The sequence below is a fragment of the Rhinoderma darwinii genome, chromosome 3 (assembly GCF_050947455.1).
Source record: "Rhinoderma darwinii isolate aRhiDar2 chromosome 3, aRhiDar2.hap1, whole genome shotgun sequence".
Lineage (NCBI taxonomy): Eukaryota > Metazoa > Chordata > Amphibia > Anura > Rhinodermatidae > Rhinoderma > Rhinoderma darwinii.
Window position 1 is genome coordinate 250938222 of NC_134689.1, and position 16757 is coordinate 250954978.

At 40.7% G+C, this 16757-nt stretch overlaps 1 protein-coding gene across 2 annotated transcripts in view; it reads left to right on the forward strand.

Moving 5' to 3' along the window:
- The first annotated feature begins 6655 nt into the window (after positions 1 to 6655).
- Positions 6656 to 16757, forward strand: part of PARP6 (poly(ADP-ribose) polymerase family member 6) — a 52066-nt gene continuing 41964 nt past the window's right edge. For both annotated transcript variants that reach the window (XM_075857721.1, XM_075857722.1), the window contains exons 1-3: positions 6656 to 7714; positions 8282 to 8411; positions 15631 to 15708. In XM_075857721.1, coding sequence (XP_075713836.1) covers positions 8409 to 8411; positions 15631 to 15708 — 81 coding nt within the window. In that variant the 5' untranslated portion in view covers positions 6656 to 7714; positions 8282 to 8408. The remainder of the gene's footprint in view (positions 7715 to 8281; positions 8412 to 15630; positions 15709 to 16757) is intronic.

The window sequence follows — 16757 nt, forward strand, 5'->3', positions numbered from 1 at the left end:
CTATTTAAGAGTAAACTTGAAGAAATCTTGGATAGGGCCTTTAAAAGGGGAATTATTACCAAGGATGTATATGAGGGATTGATGGTGAAGGAACCAAAAATCCCTACCCTATACCTTCTACCTAAGGTTCATAAGGATGTTCAATGTCCTCCGGGTCGACCGATTATCTCCGGGATAGGAAGTCTATGCGAAGTCTCGTGTAGATTTATAGACTTCTATCTCAGACCACATGTCGAGACCCTTCCCTCTTATACCCGTGATTCCACTGACATTCTGTTATCTCTTGAGGGCTTGAAATTTGAACATGATATGTATATGGTCACAAGTGATGTCGAGTCCCTGTACACTTGCATCCATCACAGCCACGGCCTGCGGGCATGCAAATTCTTTTTACAGACTGGGAATCTGGCACCTGATCTTGTCGAACTTGTCCTTGAGTTACTGGAGTTTGTGCTCTGTCACAATTTCTTTGTTTTCAAGGACAAATATTATCTCCAGAACCGTGGTATGGCTATGGGGGCCACCTGCGCCCCATCTTATGCTAACCTTTTTATGGGTTTCTGGGAACGACAAATGATTTTGGATGAACAGAACCCATATGAGCTCTCTGTTATTTCATGGAGGCGGTTTATAGACGATGTGTTGTTCGTATGGCAGGGCTGTGAGTGGGACTTGACATCATTTCTTGACTATTTAAACAATAATGACATGAATGTCAAACTTGTCAGCAAATATAGTCAAACAGAGATATATTTTTTGGACCTTAGAATTTCTATTGCATCAGATGGTCGGGTGGTTACTGATATTTTTAGGAAAGATATCTCCGTAAATTCCTATTTGAAGGCTGACTCCTCACATCCAAAACATGTGATCAAGGCTATTCCACGGGTGACAATTTATACGTGCAAGACGTATTTGTTCCTCTGATACATGTTTTGAAAATAGATCTAAAGATTTAACTGAAAGATTTCTTAGAAGAGGCTATGATAACTCCCATGTTAAAAAGGAATATGAGTATGTAAGGACCCTGAAAAGAAATGACCTTCTGAAACCCAAAATAAAACAACAATCAAAAAATACCACTGTGAGATTTATCTCCAGATACAATAAGAATTGGAACTCTATTCGTGATATCTTTCACAAACATTGGTCTGTATTACACACAGACAAACGATTAAGCAAAATACTGACTGATATTCCAGCTATGACACCGCGCCGTAGCCCCAACTTACGGGACATGTTAGTCCGGAGTCATTATGTTCCTCCAATGAACAGGTATATATTTGGTTCCAGGGGACCCAGATGGGGCAATGTACCCTGTGGATCCTGTGGTGCCTGTCCAGTAATGGAAAGAACTAACTCCTTTTTGGGGTCAGATTCAGCTAAGTCGTACAATATAGTACATTTTATAAACTGCAATGTCCAAAATGTGATCTATCACGCGCAGTGTCCCTGTAACAAAATCTATGTGGGGATGACCACAAGGGAGTTGAAAGTACGCGTGATGGAGCACATTCGTGACATAAAAGGGATAACGAATAGGGATTATGAAGAAAGTTTTGGTGATCGAAATAAACCTTTGGCTAGGCATTTTAGGGACCACCATGACAAAAACTGGAGGTTACTCAAAGTTAAGGGGATTGATCGGATCTATCAGGGGAACCGTGGTGGTGATATCTTTAGGGACCTTCTGCGGAAGGAGACTAAATGGATTGTTATCTTGGACACTATGTCTCCAAAAGGCCTAAATGAATCTCAAAGTTTTGCATCCTTCTTGTAAGTATTGTTCTATGTTTTTAATTTTTTATATTCTGCTACTACTCTAATTAGATCCAATGTGACTGCTTTCGACCTGAATTGAGTCTTTGATGACCAGAATAACCACGCGACTACATAACCAAGGATATTAAGGATGATGAGAAGAATTACCATTATGAATTTATGTCAACAGTTTGACTTTATTAATTGATTATATGTGTATGGTATTTGTTCACATGTGGGTTTGATACCCGCTTTGTAATCTCTTCAAAATGTTGTAGAAAGTGATATATTGGATAATGTGATGGTTATGCAATTACAGTTGTAATGTATGTATGCCTTAATGTTAGTGTTCTATTTCTATCTACACTATATATATATTTTAATTATTTTTATTTTTTTTGGTCTTTGTGTGTATTAATATACTGTATATGTATCTTTATCTTGTTGTATATGCACACATAGGCATTATGTATTCTGAAATGTTGGTCTTGTTTCTTTTCTCAATATGTGTATGTATATGTATTTGGATATGCATTTATATATTTTTGTTTTTTTGTATTTTTGAGTATATTGTATGTTTCTACACTTTTTTATTTTCTATATTGACTATGATATTGGTGTGAACATATTCAATAGCACATCAGACACAGTATATTTAAATTTATTTGATATTCATACAACATAAATTCTTATACTATATATTTAAATAATTTTTCTTGGTTTGCGGGTGACTGTTTTGGCTTGTCCAGCGTGGGGTTCGGACCCGGTGTACATTCCTGAGTGGAGGGCCCCCGCTCGTTTAGTGCACCGGGTGTCCGCCCCTCGTTGGACTTTCACATGCTTTCGCTCTGACATTCACGGGCTTATCGTAGAATTTTTATATTTATTATTTTTGTATTGAGGATCTTTTTCTTTTTTGATTCCTCATTCTTACACATAAATAGTTATATATAATGAATTTGTTTATATAGGTGTTTGTATATATGTAATAATTTATTATAATAACTTTTTTCATTTATTTCACATGTGGTGTTTATTTTGTATTTTCTGTGTATATATATGTATACGTAGTTGGAAAAATTATTGTTATTCTTTATATATATAAATTTTTTATTGTGTATGCATGACTAACATTTTGGGGTATATATGTGAGTACCATGCACAGCAATATATATGCAGTGAGAGACACTGTTGGATGTTTATATATATTTTTTTTATTCTTATTAAATTATTCCTCTGATGTCTCTTATAGCATATATGAGGGTATTTACCGATAACAGTATAGTTAGGCTTTATATTAGTTACTTCTACGTTCTGGCTAGGTTCCTATCGAATCTTTTTATGATACGGTAGTACTTAATCTAGTTGAACGATTCATTTCATTGATAAAATCTACAAACAAACTGATTCCGGCGACAGTATGTTTGGGCGCTGTCGTACTCACTGTTCTTAGGCTGGGATTGGTCCGGATAATCACGTGCATCACTGGTAAGCTTGATACGCATTATTGGTATGGTTGACACGCAGCGATGCGTGTCATGACTTTGACGACGTGACGTCAATGGGTGTGAACGATACACTGTACATTGGTCCTCAGCTTTCCCTGCACATAGTATTTAAACTCGAGTTTTTAGAGTAGTTAGCACACCTCCTGACCAGGTGTCCCACCTTATATTAATCATGTCCTCTACAGGTATAGTGTACCTTCCATAACTATCTATAGTTAACCTTTTCCTGATTGTTTTTTTTGCTCCACATTTTATCACTATTACTAATACCCTTGTGACTGGAGTGACCTGTCAGTGTAGCGACATTTAACAACAGCTTTTAAGTGCCCTGATTTTGCCATTGCAGGTATATACATGGTTCCCAATCTACCTTTAGGGTGCATGCTATATTGTGTGAGGACTTATTATTGATAATTCATGATCTATGACCTTTGATATTGTATCATATGACACCTGGCTTATTTTTAATAATATTTTATATGTCTATAGTATATACTTGGGAGAGGGGTTATTTTTGTATTTTTTGTATTTATGTGTGATAAACTACTAATAAACATATTTTGATAAAACAATATTATATGATATCAAGATTTTTCTTTGTGGTTTAATAAAGTACTGTAGTCACTGTATGATCTGCAGCGAGATGATGGGTGGTATGATTATGATATGATTTATTTTTTGTGAAACAGCATCTCCCAGCATATCCTTACCATTGTTCGGGCCATGCTGGGAGCTGGAAACAAATTAGTGCAAACCCATACGGCAGGGGTTGCACTAAATTGAGCTGTATTTCTGCTGGTGTAGTATATATGTAATGTGCTTGGTTCTGGTGTTGTGTATAGAACTATATTGCTTGTAAAATGTACAAATGTTTTTATGCTCGAGTTACATAAAAAGAAATGTGGAAAAGGAATGACACGTCATTGATTGGTAGGGAAAACAAACATGGCGAGGGGGAAGGAGATGTCGTGAAAGAGGTTGGGGGGGGGGGGTGCGCCAAACTGAATCTTTGCCCCGGGTGCTGGAGAACCGAGCTACGCCTCTGCGATGGGCCTCTTTCACCATCCATGGAGTCTATAGGTATCTATAGACCCGTTTAGCACAATAATCGTTCATGCCGATAGTGCATGGAAATGTGTAGAAATCTGTTCTATTCGTCAGAAATTTATTGGAAATTCTTCTCTATAAGTATTTCTCTAATTAATTGCTATTGCATGTAATGGGTATCACTAGAGAAACGGTCATAGGGGTTTATGATAAACTATGGATGGTGGTCAGTAAGGTGAAAAATGTATACACTTTATGATAAAGTGTTCGTGTGTGTGGTGTGAGTATTTGGCACATACTTATTTGACTCCACGCATTGAATGCTGGTAAATGATTTCCGTCATTAGGCCCTTCACCAAAAAACTATGCTCTCATTGATTAAGGGGTGTGCTATATGAACAAAAGCTCCCTCAGGGGACAAGTAAGGTGCATGGACCATGACACTGTCCCTGCATTGTTATCAGCAACTCCTTTGCTGGATCTCCAAAGTTCTGTTAGAGAAAACGGTATTTGACAAATCTGTGAATACATAGAAATGCAGGGATGACAACATGCCAAGTGGGAAACCCTGGTACCAGCAGAAGCAGGGTAAGTATAGGACTTTATTTTTTTCTCTTTTTTTCCACCACTGTGAAACCAAGGCATGAAAATGTGAGAATATGTTTGCCACCATGCAAGAATGAAAAGTTTGAGTTTTGGGTGCAATTTTTAAGATATCGTGCAAACGACCATATTAGGGTTTTGTGCCACAGAGATCCCCAAAACAGCGTTCATAAACATCTTACACAGTGCACATAGGCGTTTCTCTCACAGATTCTATGGCATGCTGCAGTGCTTGCCATATTACAGAGGTATTCATGCTGTGTTATGGACATACAGTCACGGAGACACAACAATGTGCTATAAAGAGGGCATACAGGTCTGTGCACAAAGCAATACATACAGTCAGTTCTTTGCAAGTTTGTTGCGACTCAGCATAGTCATGCAACAGTTGTACAGTAGAACCACACTACTGTAAAAAAGAAATAAAGTGCAAACCCCACATTTACACACCATGTTGAAATAGTTAATGGGGAACATGCTACAAAATCACTACAGCAAGAGCTTGCTGCAATTTAAAAAACACAGTGGTCACAAATGAAATGTTTAAAGGAGAAGTGAAAAGTTCCTCTTCACTAATATTATCTGGTCACTGGTAAAATATCGTTATATATATAAAATTAAATATTGCAAAGTGGGCAAGAGAATTTATAGAAAGGGAGGGATTTTATACTTTTATTATCCTTGTGTCTTTTTTTTAGACGTCCAACATGTTAGAATGCATTGCAAATGTAGATCATAATTTATCTTCTTTAATACACTGTATTGCATATGAGTATTATTCATGTTGTATTTTCTTGTAGTTTTCTGAAAGTTTAAAATTGAAACATATTAACAATAGACTGCATTAAATCACAGTTAAATCTGAGAAACACACACACACACACACACACACACACACACACACACACACACACACACACACACACACACAAACACACAGACACACACATACATACTCAGACACACTCTCATGCACTCACACACCCACACTTAGGGTATGTTCACACGGCCTATTTACGGACGTAATTCGGGCGTTTTTGCCCCGAATTACGCCCGAAAATAGCGCCTCAATAGCGCTGACAAACATCTGCCCATTGAAAGCAATGGGCAGATGTTTGTCTGTTCACACGAGGCGTATATTTACGCGCCGCTGTCAAATGACGGCGCGTAAATAGACGCCCGCGTCAAAGAAGTGACCTGTCACTTCTTTGGCCGTAATTGGAGCCGTTATTCATTGACTCCAATGAATAGCAGTGCTAATTACGGCCGTAATGGACGCGGCGTTCAAGCGCCTGCACATGCCGCTACGGCTGAAATGATGGGGATGTTTTCAGGCTGAAACATCCCCGTAATTTCAGCCGTTACGGACGCCCTCGTGTGAACATACCCTTACACACAATCTCACACAAACATACACATACTCACACAAAATCATACGTACACTCACACACACACACACACACACACACACACACACACACATACATACATACACACACTCACACATACACACACATGACACACATCCACACACACACACACACACACACACACACACATACATACTCACACACACTCTCATGCACTCACACCACACCCACACTTACACACAATCTCACACAAAATCTCTCTTACACACATACACACACACACATACACATACACACACACACACACACACACACACACACACACACACACACACACACACACACACACACACACACACACACACACACACACACACACGACACCCACCCACATACACACACACACACACACACACACACACACACACACACACACACACACACACACACACACACCTATTCCCTGCTGTACATAAGCAATCATGTGACTTGCACAGGATAATCTGCACATGCGTACGCAGCTCTCAGCTGCCATCAGCCCAGGAATAACAAAGGCAGGAGCAGCTGTGTCCGTGACATCCAAAGACAACCATCATCTCAGAGAGTCAGCTATGTGTTTCCTGGAACAGTAGTCCTGTGAGAGAGATGTCTTCATCTGGAAAACACAAGACAAAAAGCTGCTCCTAAAAAGGCATCCATCAGCCAAGAGACATCCAAAGACATTCTATGACTGCTGCCACCTGAGACAGAATCTCTGAGACGGCCATCAGATGATAGCGACAGCTTGAAACATCCAAATATAGCCGCCACTTAAGACCATTTATTTTACTAAGACAATCTTCTCTAATCCACAGCACCTGCCTGCCCTTCCCAAGCTCTGTCCCTGTCTCCCACACACCGTGACAGCAGCATCTTAAGTCCCTCAGTCATTCCCCCCACCCTCAAACCTTCTATCCCCCACCCTCATTCCTCCTGTTCCCCTTTCATATCTGCTTATTCTCAGTCACCCTCCTCCCCCATTTGTGTTTTTGATTGGACCTGCTCCTTTTGTCTGACAACCCGTTATATATTTGTCTGCAACCAGTCATCACAACAACCTGCATTTACATATAATCAATTATCTATCTATCTATCTATCTATCTATCTATCTATCTATCTATCTATCTATCTATCTATCTATCTATCTATCTATCTATCTATCTATCCCTTGCTTTAGACCAGTCTGTTACACTATCTGTTATGCATATCTGATATTAATATTTTCCTTAAAATAATCATAGATAAACATTTAAACATCTATGCACACCATACAGTAGAGATTCAGAATCACAACACACACACTTGGTGTCAAACATCATACACATACCTACAGGCCCTTATTTCCGTCTCATTGTGACAGTCTGCATTGCACACGGCCAGAAGATGTGAGTATACAAAAGATTCTGTTGTTCAGAATTTTGTGTTTGAGTCTTGCGTTTGTATACCTGCCTTTCTAATTGGTTACGTGTTAGTTTCATATATATATATTGCAAAAGGTGTACAGCAATAGATATATTATCTAAAAATTAATTCTATAACTTCACAACGACACTTCCTGTAAGACCTGTTACTATGTATTCATACAAATTCCAATTGTTGGTAGGGTATGTTAGAACCTTGCATATCATATATATTTGGATGTAATGTGGTTTATTCCTGTTTGATTCATTTATATTCCATGGTTTTATATTGGGGCAGTACATATCTGGCTACGTTGAGTACTTACCTACATGAGCTTTCATCCACATTTTGCAAATAGTCAATTGAAATCAAAGAAGCATCATATAGTAGTCTCTTCTGTCCGTTACCTTCTCTTTAAGTTGTTCTTTTGTTTCCTTTTTTACTTTTTTTACTCTAGGACGAGTTTTTTCCTTCCGTTCCCTTTTTACCTGCACTTTCTTTTTCTCCTTGTTTAGATATATCTTCTAATTGTATTTGTTCTTTCTCTACAGGGATCAGTAAACCTGTCACTGAGTCATCCCAGCATGCCAGTGCATGTGATGACAGCTCTGCTGCTACCGGGGGAATCGGACCCCCAACCCTGAGGCAGTGGCCAGGTGATATACCTCCTCAACACAAATGGTAAGAATAATGACCTTTATATAGGCTACTGTGGATTAAATTAACTTCTACGTAATCATAAGCCTTGCCACCAGTTTGTATCTTTTGGGGATAGTGTAAAGGATCTGCCAGGCACAGCTTCTGTGTCAACGCCCATAGGTAATCAGTCTGCACCTGCTTCTATGTCTGTGAGACTGACTCCATCTTCCACCACTCAGGATGGCAGGCTTAGGAGTGGGAGAGCCTATCACAGCCTGGCCAGACGGAGCTAGCTCCCGCCCTCTGTCTATTTATACCTGCCTTTCCTGTTCCTCCTTGCTTGTGATTCTTCTCGTTTCTTTTCCTGGCCCTGCTGCAGCTTCTGAACTATTTGACCCTGCTCCATACTGACCCTGGCTTACTGACTACTCTCCTGCTCTGCGTTTGGTACCTGGTACACTCCTGGTTTGACTCGGCTTGTTCACTACTCTCCTGCTCGGCGTTTGGTACCTCGTACACTCCTGGTTTGACTCGGCTCCTTTACCACTCTTGTTGCTCACGGTGTTGCCGTGGGCAACTGCCCCATTTCCCTTAGCTTTGTGTACCCTTCTCTGTTTGTCTGTCGTGCACTTACTGAGCGTAGGGACCGTCGCCCAGTTGTACCCTGTCGCCTAGGGCGGGTCGTTGCAAGTAGGCAGGGACTGAGTGGCGGGTAGATTAGGGCTCACTTGTCTGTTTCCCTACCCCCATCATTACAGATAGCTTGTTTTTTGTCACATATAATTATTGAGTTGTTTGCAGAGGCGTAACTTGTAGATCCTGGGCTCCACTGCAAAATCTTTTACTGGGCCCCCCAACTATCAAGCATAATTTATAGTACTGTCTTCCTCAGGGGCCTTTTGGACCACCTCGGGCTCCGGGTTGTGACTGCAACCTCTGCACCCCCTATAGTTAGTCCCCTGGTTGTTTGTGATTAAGGCTGTGTTCACATCACCGTTGCCCTTCCGTTAACCCCTCAATGGAAAGGCAAACGGAAACCTAAGCTTCCGTTTCCGTCACCATTGATATCAATGGTGACGGAAACATTGCTAAAAGTTTCCTCAATTACACAAAAGGTGAAAAAATGCAAAAAATGACCTAATCTTGATACACCCTTAAAAGAAAAGCGCTGGTAGAGCTCCAAATCCGGCTTAGGTAAGTACAGTTGGAGGGGGAATCGACAATTGCAGGAAACGCACAGTTTTTCAGTTTTGCGAGTAATATACATTATATGACTGGTTGTCCTTTTGGTGGCTGGTTCATGGAGCAGGACCCTACAAACAGGTGCTGTTTGTAACATAAGTGATTTTTAGGTACCCTCTAAATTCAAAGAGTGGTGGGTGTTCTGCGAGGGTAGGAGCTTTCCCTTCCTTAACTACTCTTTTGTAGAGGAAGGGAAATGTCAACCCGTAGGGGTGCCACAAAGTAATATGACTATTTATTCCCAGAGTACTTTATTATTGGCGGGAACACACTGGCCTGGTGACGATAGGGGGCAGTGCTCTATCAGTTTCTGCATCTGTCAGGCAGGAGCTGTTTGTAAAGAGTGCCCACTTTCAGAAAGAACCATCTCCTTTCAGTACCATTCCCTGGCTGAGGAAGAGAAAGTCATGCGTTAACAGCCGCTTATTGGCTGCTTACATGTGTTTTCTAGTCAGTGAAGAAGAGTACAATGGGGGCGTGGGAAAAACCATACAAATTCCATGTAAATGTTGCCCGTTGCCAGATTCAAACGCAGGATCCCAGTGCTTTAAGGCAACACTAAACTATTGTAGTGTTACTATCCTGCCCCCACTGAGCTACCATACCTATAGTACTATGGACACTGTCTCTGTAGGCACTTTAGCTGTTGTTATGTGGGGCACTATAGCTGGTTTTATTCGGGCTCTATAGCTGGTATTATGTGCTATTATATATGCATTAGGGTTGATGTTATTATAGGTGTGGTCTACCCTTTCCGACTGCTTCACGTAAATATACAGCAGCTAGCAGTGTGCCTGTCCGCAGTGCTGGCGTATATTTACGGCCCCCTTCCCCCCGACGATTGCAGGGTTTAACAGCCTCCGGTCTGGGTTTAATAATCGGGACCTGATTGGTTGAGACTGTTAATTATTTCCAGGTTCCAGCACCACAAGTTACCATTGTAACTTACATTATCTGGTTTGGAGGCCATCACCAGAAACTGAACCTATCCGGTCCAGATGACCGTACCTGGACCGGAGGCTAATAATTGATGTTAGAACACCTCCATGCTGCAGGAACGGTGCAGTTGCCGAGTTTCAGCAGCACGGCAGTTTTCAGGTCTGACAGTAGCTAACATTTTTTGGCCTGGATGCCATCATCAGGACCTGAATCAATCATGTCTTGATTAATCCCTCGGATCAGTGACTGTTAATGACTGTTAATAAATAAATATAGTTAAATGAAAAATAATAAAGAAAAAATTATAAAAAATAAATACAATAAAAAAATAATTATTCTTTTTTTTTTAAAAAAGCCCCACCCCAAAAAAAGTACATACCTTTGAAAACCCACATGCACAAAATTAGATATCCTGCGGGACATAAACGCATTTTGCATGGGTGCTCAATCATTCAAATGTCACGTTTCTGTCACGCATAATGTAAGTTATTCCAAATATATAATTACCCCCAGCAACTTTTTTTTGCCTGTTCTACCTATCTGCTTTTTGCGTCTTTACTAAGAACATTTCTGTACCTGGAAAATTTTTCATCGTTGACAAATGCTGCATCTAAAGTTAAAGGGGCTGTCCGGGAACGGTGCGGTTTTTCATTACGGATGCACTATACGCAGGATAGGTTGTCAGTATATGACTCCAGTCACAGTACAGCGGCCCTGCTGCAGTACTGTAGCTCTGCTCCTATTCAAGTGAATAGGAGCAGAGTTGCAGCACGGCTGCTATACAGGATACGGAGCAATCTGCGTCCGTCACGGCCACTGCATAACATCCGGTGACCGGAAACAGCCGGGACAGCTGACCGGTGCGGGGTCAGTGAGTCGGACCCCCACTGATCATATCCTGATGACTTATCCACAGTATGAAAAGATGCTCCGTGCCCTGACAACCCCTGCACAAGTAAAACTAAAATAGGGTCCTTGTTATTGACGCAACCGTTTTGTTATATGTTTGGCGGTGAAAATCTATGGGAAATTCTGGATATAAATTAGGAGATTTTTCCTGCATATATACTGACCCCAGAGGTGGTGTGAATTGAGATTTATCTTGCACAATAAAAGAAAAATTCCAAGTGAACAAACTGGAAACAATTGCAAAACAAGCATTATGCTAACATTCAAAGTAACATTTAAGTAAAAAACATATATTAAAAAAGTTAATGTGGTAATGAATTTGGGCAGAGCGGTATCTCGCCTTTCTCTATGACATGGTTATATGGGTTTTTACCTTGGTAGTCTATGAGAGAGGCATTCGCACAGATTGCTCTCCCCCAGTGAACAGGACTAAAAATTTCCTATTCTTAGGATCAGTGAAAGATCCCAGCAGTTAGGCTCTCATCACATAATATTTTAGGAGATTTCCTATTGTCATAAGTCATAAAGCATTATGTGGAAAAAACAACATAAATTATCCAGTTTCATACATAATATATTCCTCTTTTGGGGATCTTATGGCTGTTATGGTGAACATGAAGAAAGAGGGAAAGCCAAGTCACCCTAGTAGCTAATAAGTGCTTATATGTTATATAAATAAGACCAAAGTGCTTTTATTACACATCTCTTTTTTTCAAAGAAGTATGTTGATAAATGGGAATGTAAACTTAATGTAATTAATGGAACAATACCCATAATTGACATGAATATGCACTGTTCAGTGTATTCATATGTAAATTTCTGTTCAGCAGGTGCGCTTCCTGCAGGCCCGCCTACTGTGCCTATAGGTGAATCTAGCCCTAGGCAAAGTGTAGGTGCCCCAGAAAAGTCATATGAAAGCACTGCCAAACTTTGTATTCAATATCCTAGTAGAATGAGGATTGCCCCAGGCCCTGTGTAATAGCCAGAATTTGTTAATTTTTTCTTTATTTCAACACGTTCGCTTCTGTATACCTGAGTGTCATTCTATTTGTGAGTAGCTCATACTCCATACACTGTCTGTCGAGATGGTGATCTTGGCATGCTCTTTGGTTCCTTGTCTCTAGCCCAGGGGAGGGTTACAATTGACCTTTTTTTTTTTATTATCTCTCCTCACAGTTTATAAACAAAAAATAATTGAGTATTCTTCCTCCTTGACTGTTGTCTGATATATTTGTCATGTTTTTGGGCCCTTACAGTCTGGACCAGGTCCACAGTAATATCTTACTGAGCATTCTTAGGCCCCATTCACACGAGCGTGAATCACGTCCGTGTTCTGTGCTTTGAAACAACGCACAGCACACGGACCCATTGATTTCAATGGGGCTGTTCACACATGCGTGATTTTTCACTGCATGTCCTATATTGGTGCGTTATCACGCACCTACGCGCTCATTGAAATCAATGGGTGCATGAAAACCACGCACCGCACACGGATGCACATGCGTGTGCGGTGCGTGATCAGCACATCAATTCAGTTGAAAATAATAATTAAAAAAAAAAGATCTGCTTTGCGAGTGCGTAAATAACGCATGCCCCTCGTAAAGCACACTGATGCATAAAGAAACACACATGGACCCGATTAACGTGCCTTTTTCACACATGTGAATCGGATACGCTTGTGTGAATGAGGCCTTAAGCCAGCCATACACTTTAGATAGCTGTTGGCCAAATGACAGCTATTCCTTTTAACCCCACCATACACAAGCACGGCGGGCAAACATGCACGTGTTCCCATTAGGGAGAAGGGACATGTCTTTATCTCATCTCCTTACAAACAGAAGGATTGGGTATGTTGAAATCCAACAGCCTGATGCTTATCTCCCCCGGAGAGTCGGGAGACTGCCATACACATTAGTTGGTCAGCCAGTCCCGCCGAAATCGTCAGGTTCGGCCGATATTCATACAATGTGTATGGCCACCTTTAGGCTTAAAGTGTGTTTCCAGCTATTTGTTCTCTTTTGTAGAGATGAGGCTCCGGGTGACCTATTAAAACACTTTTTATGTAAAAATTTAAAGTCTTAGAGGAGGATTGTGCTTTACTAGCTACCAGGAAGGTGCTCAAGGCTCTGTAAGCAAAGGAGCCCACAGCCACCTTAAATAGAAAATAACCCCCCTATAGCAACAATTTCGCTCCATTCCATTGAAAGCAAATACTGCAGCTCTTACAAGTGAAATATTGTGTGGACTAAAGACCCTTTTACACTGGCCAATTATTATTCAAGTGAGCGTTCAAAGAACGCTCGTTCCCCCGATAATTGCCCTGTGTAAAAAGGGCAACAATCGGCTGATCGTATCGTTTTAAATGTGTAAACTATTATTGTTGTTGGCAATAAACAGGGAGGTTTAAACAGGAAGACACGCTGCCAACATGATACAAATGTATGGGGATGAGCGTTCGATTGTCCCCCACTAGCTCCTTGTGAAAGGAGCAAATGAGTTCCGATCAATGAGCTGTCTCGTTGATCGGCGCTCGTTGCAACGGTGTAAAAGTACCTTAAGAGAACAGTAACTTTCATAAGCCTCATAACCCTTACTCAGGTTGCTGTAGTACAAGATGTGAAGTGAGAATACTTATAATCCACTATCATATAAAGTTTTTCTGTTTGTAAAACTGGACTGTGTATATACACTCCTCAACATTGAAATTGCAACACCAAGAAGGAAAAGTTTTATAATTGTGGAAATCACAGGATCGATAGACATGTTAATGATATGCAAATGATAAAAAAAATGGCAACAAAATATTCCAAACATCTTGATTTATTCAGTCTTGAGTATAAGCGCCATACTTAGAAATACATTCACTTACATGCCTTGGAATGCTATCAATGAGGTTATTAATGGTGGTCTGAGGAATGTTATCTCATGCTGAATGCACTTGGGCACACAAAGCATTAATATTGGCTGCTGGCAGCTCCCTTTGCAATTGTCGACCAATGACGTCCCAGATGTGCTAGATGGGGGACAAGTCCGGAGATGCTGCCGGCCATGGTAGCACGTTTAGGCCACGCAGGCTGCTCACAGTAGCATGAGCAACATGCGGCCTGGCGTTGTCCTGTTGAAAAACTACCTCCACAACCAAATCAATGTAATGCCGAGCTGTTAGTGTACCTTAAAGAAAGACTAGAGGGGTCCGGCTACCGTACATTATGCCATCCTACACCATAATCTTGGAAGTAGGACTGGTGTAACGTTCCCTGCTGAAGACCTCTTCATGACGTTGCCCATGTGGTCTTCAGACCAATCTCCGGCTATCATTGCATCCGAGACAAAAGCGGGACTCTTAGCTGAACTGGATAGACCTTCATTCCAGCCTCCATTGCTGTCTTGCTGTGCACCACGATAGCCTTTGAGAGCTGTGGCATGTGTCAATGTAACACCTGTAGCTGGACATCTGGCTTGTAGCCCAATGTCGTGCAATCGCCTTCTGATGGTTTATGTCAAGACTGGTTGCCGTCCTAGGCTTGGAATGCGACGTCCAATTTCACTTGCAGTACAGAATGGATCACTACGCGCTATTCTTTCAATCAGATGATCCCTCTGTGCACAGGTTCGCCTCTGCACACCTCTTGCTGTCATTCCTGTTTGTTGTTCTCCCAACCTCCAAGTCACGCAATGTTGAACAGTGCTGACATCTCGGCCTAGGCAGGTAACGATTTGATGGAGTGATACACCAAGGTCTCTCAGTTCAAGGATTCTGTCCCTCCCAGTTTGCGACAAGTGGCGATAACTGGCCACGTTGACGAACAGGAGGCATCGCACAATTATCCAAACCACTTGATTCGATTTTTGAGCTTTCATGTGACTAGAAAACTTTGCTTTAAATCTAGCTTTTATGCCTCTTCCACATGCCACAGATTGGAGCTCGGTGCTTGAAAATATGATAATTTAGCAGATCTTAGCGACACCTGCTACTTTCTTGATTTGCATAACCTTACGGCTTGCCCTTCTTGGTGTTGCAATTTCAATGTTGAGGAGTGTATGTATATATATCAGTGGTTGCTCTATGTAAATATTTCCAAATGACCAGTACTTTGAGACTACATTTGAAAGATGACTGCGGATGTTACTCTTCTGCATGACCAAAACGTATATTTTGTCATCTCCACAGGATATCAAGGGACACAACTGGGCTGAAGAAGAATCTGATGGGGAAAATGAATGTGGAGAGTTCCTCTATGGAGTACAGGTAACAGAACAAGTATTACAATATATACAAAGTAAAAAAAAAATTAAACGTGTGTGTTTTTATAGTCTGAGCAGTAAGTTTCGCTTTCTATTTGACACATATCCTGGGGAAATCTCCCGGCGTATGCGTCAAACATAAAGACCCAACATATGCCACGTCATACTCTACAATAACTTACGTCATCCATAGGCACCCTTGCAAAAAAAAAAGAGCATACTTTTTTTTGCGGTGGCAGACTGTATAGATAATCGCAGCAAGGCATTGCATTTCTGTACAGTTTAAAAAAAAAGATATGCCCACTCTTTTGGCATCCATCGGGTCTATAGACCTGTTCAGCGTATGCGCCAGGAGTACTTCTCACCAAACCTGGTGTGAATAGACCCGTAGATCAGTGAATTAATAAGAAAAGAAAAAAAAATCGGTTAGCTATAGTAAATATCCATATGAACTAAGCAGTATCAAAATCCAGTTCAGAAGGAAATCCAGGATCCACTCCGTATTGAAGCTGATTTGGCTAAATATATGTGCCGTTACTGGATAATTTTCCTCTTCTCAAAGGTATTTTTGTTGCTTGTAGTCTATAATATTTCTTTCCATGCAGTAATTGAAGTCAGCACTAGGTGCACTGTCTTCCTGGTAATCTGGGAGGTGTGTAGTTATACCCAAAGCCAATGTGAACAAGCAGAGATGCAGTGTAAAGCATCGTGTAGAGGGAGAGCAGCAGCCTGAGCCTTTAATGAGATAGGAGGTGGATTTCATACTTCCTTAGACAGCTCCCTCATGGAGCACAACTAAAATACAACTAACACTAAAGAAGATTAATATGAGGTTAGTATTCCCTATTGGTATCAGCCTACATATAATTTTTAAGATGAAAATTACACATTCACTTTAATAAGATGTGTAAATAGCCAAGTGCTAGTTAAAAAGTATTTCTCCTGAAAATCAAAAAAGTATTCTGTAATAAAATAAATTAAAACATTTATTTTTTTATTTGTATTTCTGGAAAAGCAAGGTCACAACAACATAAATGTAATTTCAGATACAAT